The following is a 2,444-nucleotide window of genomic DNA, read 5'->3' as shown; positions in this document are numbered from 1 at the left end:
ACACATTACTCCTATATACATAAAATTCGAAATCGATATATCCATTTATATATCATGACACTGGTATTAATCATATGACGGCACATTAAACATTTATGCGCTAAACTTTTGGAGCACAAATGAAACGAATTTGATTTCTGATTGCGTCTAGCAACTTCAAATGTATTTAGAGAAGAACATTTAAAAAGAAGATATCAGACGAAAAAGAAGCTTTGCTATTTAATTTACACCAAATCGTCTGGAATTTCCCTTTGATATGGATATTGACAGATTGTAAAATTAGATGTAGGTTCAGAGCTCTGAAAAAGCACATAGGAAATACGCATGCGCATCACTGCGTTACCAATACTAGCAACCCATATCAACCCATCAGGGTGATGATGTTTGTTTTGATAACGATAAAAGAGTGAGGATCGACCTAAAGTGGCCCTGAATTTCAGTTCTACGTTATTGATGTTCCGAAAATTTGCTCTAATCTTAGTGGCTGTAAAATAGTGTTTATATCTTTCTTTATCACGAAGTGTTTTGAAGCTGTACAGTAAGAGTTCATGTGAAGGAGTACCTGGAAGCGAATTGCAAGTCATCACATTATTATTTAATTTTGTTATCAGACTTGCAAATAAGAGTGACCCTTATCGCAGTGAGCAAATTGTTAGGGCATTCGATACGGGTGGCAACTACATGCACTTCCACAGCATCTCTGCGCTTAAATAGTTGCATGATAGAATAGTGTTCTTCGACGTGATTTGTTCATGCGAACATAGTTTCCACGTACATTCCAGTTTAAGGATGTCAGCTGTAATAAATCGTGTATTGTCCATCCAGAGCCATGTGGTACACGGTTACGTAGGAAATAAAAGTGCTGTTTTTCCGCTACAGGTATGCCCAAAATTAAAGGCAGTACCGTTTCTATTCACGCAATATTACGAAATACACAGTGAAAAATAAACATAATCTGGGTGTTTTTGATTTCGGTCTATTTTGTTAATATTTTATAGCCAGCCCAAAGACCAAATACTAGGACTCACAATTGACTGATCAATAAAGAATGTTAAATAAAATTCCCTTCTGTTCCATCAAAACAGGTTCTCGGTTTCGAAGTCGACAATATCAACTCAGTGCAGTTTTCTAATCACACCGGTTACGCACAAGGCTTCAAAGGTCAAATACTAAACGAACATGAACTCGCGGATGTATTTTCTGGGCTGGTAGCTAATAATCTGCATTCGCTTTACACTCATCTGCTCACGGGCTACGTGGGGAACCCAGCATTTTTACGTGAAATAGCAAACATTGTTAAGAAACTGCGATCTACGAATTCGTCATTGATATATGGTAAGCTGTTTGGTAGCAATTAGATGCTATATCTAATATGTGAACTTTCTTTTTCAGTTTGTGATCCAGTTATGGGAGATGATGGTGTCATGTACGTTCCGAATGAACTACTTCCAATTTATAGAGATGAAATCGTACCGTTGGCTGATATTGTGACACCAAATCAATTCGAAGTAGAATTACTAACAAACATATCAATAAAATCTGAACAAGATGCTTGGAAAGCTGTAGAATGGTTTCACGAAAAGGGTGTAAAAACCGTAGCCGTTTCTTCATCAGAACTAAGCGGCTCGGATTCTTTACTAACGTTTGTTAGTCATAAAGGTAAGTAGCTGGAGTAGCCTGACAAACTAATAAAACCTAAAATAATCGCAATTTCATTCGTAGCATCATCTAGCACCCATCGTTATCGAATGGTCATTCCAAAAAAAGGCAACGGTATTCGATTCACCGGGACGGGTGATTTGTTTGCATCACTGTTTCTAGCTCATTCGACACTGACGAATTTTGACATGCGTGCTACATTAGAGCGCACTATTGCAAGTCTGCAAGCAGTTATTACTAAAACGCTTTCCTTTCTACCGGACAATGGTACAGCAGATCAGCATGCCGTCAACACAGCACAACGTGAGCTGAAAATTATCCAAAGCAAACGAGAAATTGAAGAACCAAGCATTGTATTACGTTGCACAAATGTTTAGACGGAAGTGCGTCCTAAAGAAATTAAAGACAATAACAGAATAGCATATCTAGATCAATTGATAAATATATACTGTAAATACGAACACGCATTTTCTTATCGATGGCAAAACACTTGAGATTGATAAAATTATGAAATATTTGCAGTCTGTCTATTGATAGCTGTATTCACACTTAACCAATAAGAAACTTAATTACAATTTACAAAACAGAGTCGTTGTTTCATCAGAGCTTCGGTTCGGTATCCAGCATATACTTCTTTTTGTGTGGGTCCGCGGGAATCAGATGAACGATGAAAGGAAGCTTGTCGCTTGTAGAATGAAAATATATGGTAAATTCATTTTTGGCCTTTCTCATATAGAAACATTATGCAATCACTGTAAAAACCGACTTGAACGGGGGCTCGGAGG

At 37.4% G+C, this 2,444-nt stretch overlaps 1 protein-coding gene across 1 annotated transcript; it reads left to right on the top strand.

Annotated features, from left to right (window-relative positions):
• The first annotated feature begins 364 nt into the window (after positions 1 to 364).
• Positions 365 to 2,120, top strand: LOC131438007 (pyridoxal kinase). The gene is made up of 4 exons (XM_058607746.1): positions 365 to 879; positions 1,086 to 1,335; positions 1,393 to 1,659; positions 1,723 to 2,120. Exons 1-4 carry the CDS (start codon positions 790 to 792, stop codon positions 2,034 to 2,036), a joined length of 921 nt encoding a protein of 306 aa, XP_058463729.1. The 5' UTR covers positions 365 to 789; the 3' UTR covers positions 2,037 to 2,120.
• The last annotated feature ends 324 nt before the right edge of the window (positions 2,121 to 2,444 follow it).

This window comes from Malaya genurostris, chromosome 3 (genome assembly GCF_030247185.1).
Source record: "Malaya genurostris strain Urasoe2022 chromosome 3, Malgen_1.1, whole genome shotgun sequence".
NCBI lineage: Eukaryota > Metazoa > Arthropoda > Insecta > Diptera > Culicidae > Malaya > Malaya genurostris.
The sequence above is the reverse complement of the archived record's forward strand: the minus strand, read 5'-3'. Positions and strand labels throughout refer to the sequence as shown.

What these genes read in the sequence shown, in the direction of transcription:
- LOC131438007 (XM_058607746.1), top strand. Translation starts at nt 790, where the DNA reads ATGTCAGCTGTAATAAATCGTGTATTGTCCATCCAGAGCCATGTGGTA. An exon ending in GTGCTGTTTTTCCGCTACAG is followed by an intron (nt 880 to 1,085) that starts GTATGCCCAAAA and finishes CCATCAAAACAG; the next exon opens with GTTCTCGGTTTCGAAGTCGA. An exon ending in GAATTCGTCATTGATATATG is followed by an intron (nt 1,336 to 1,392) that starts GTAAGCTGTTTG and finishes TTTCTTTTTCAG; the next exon opens with TTTGTGATCCAGTTATGGGA.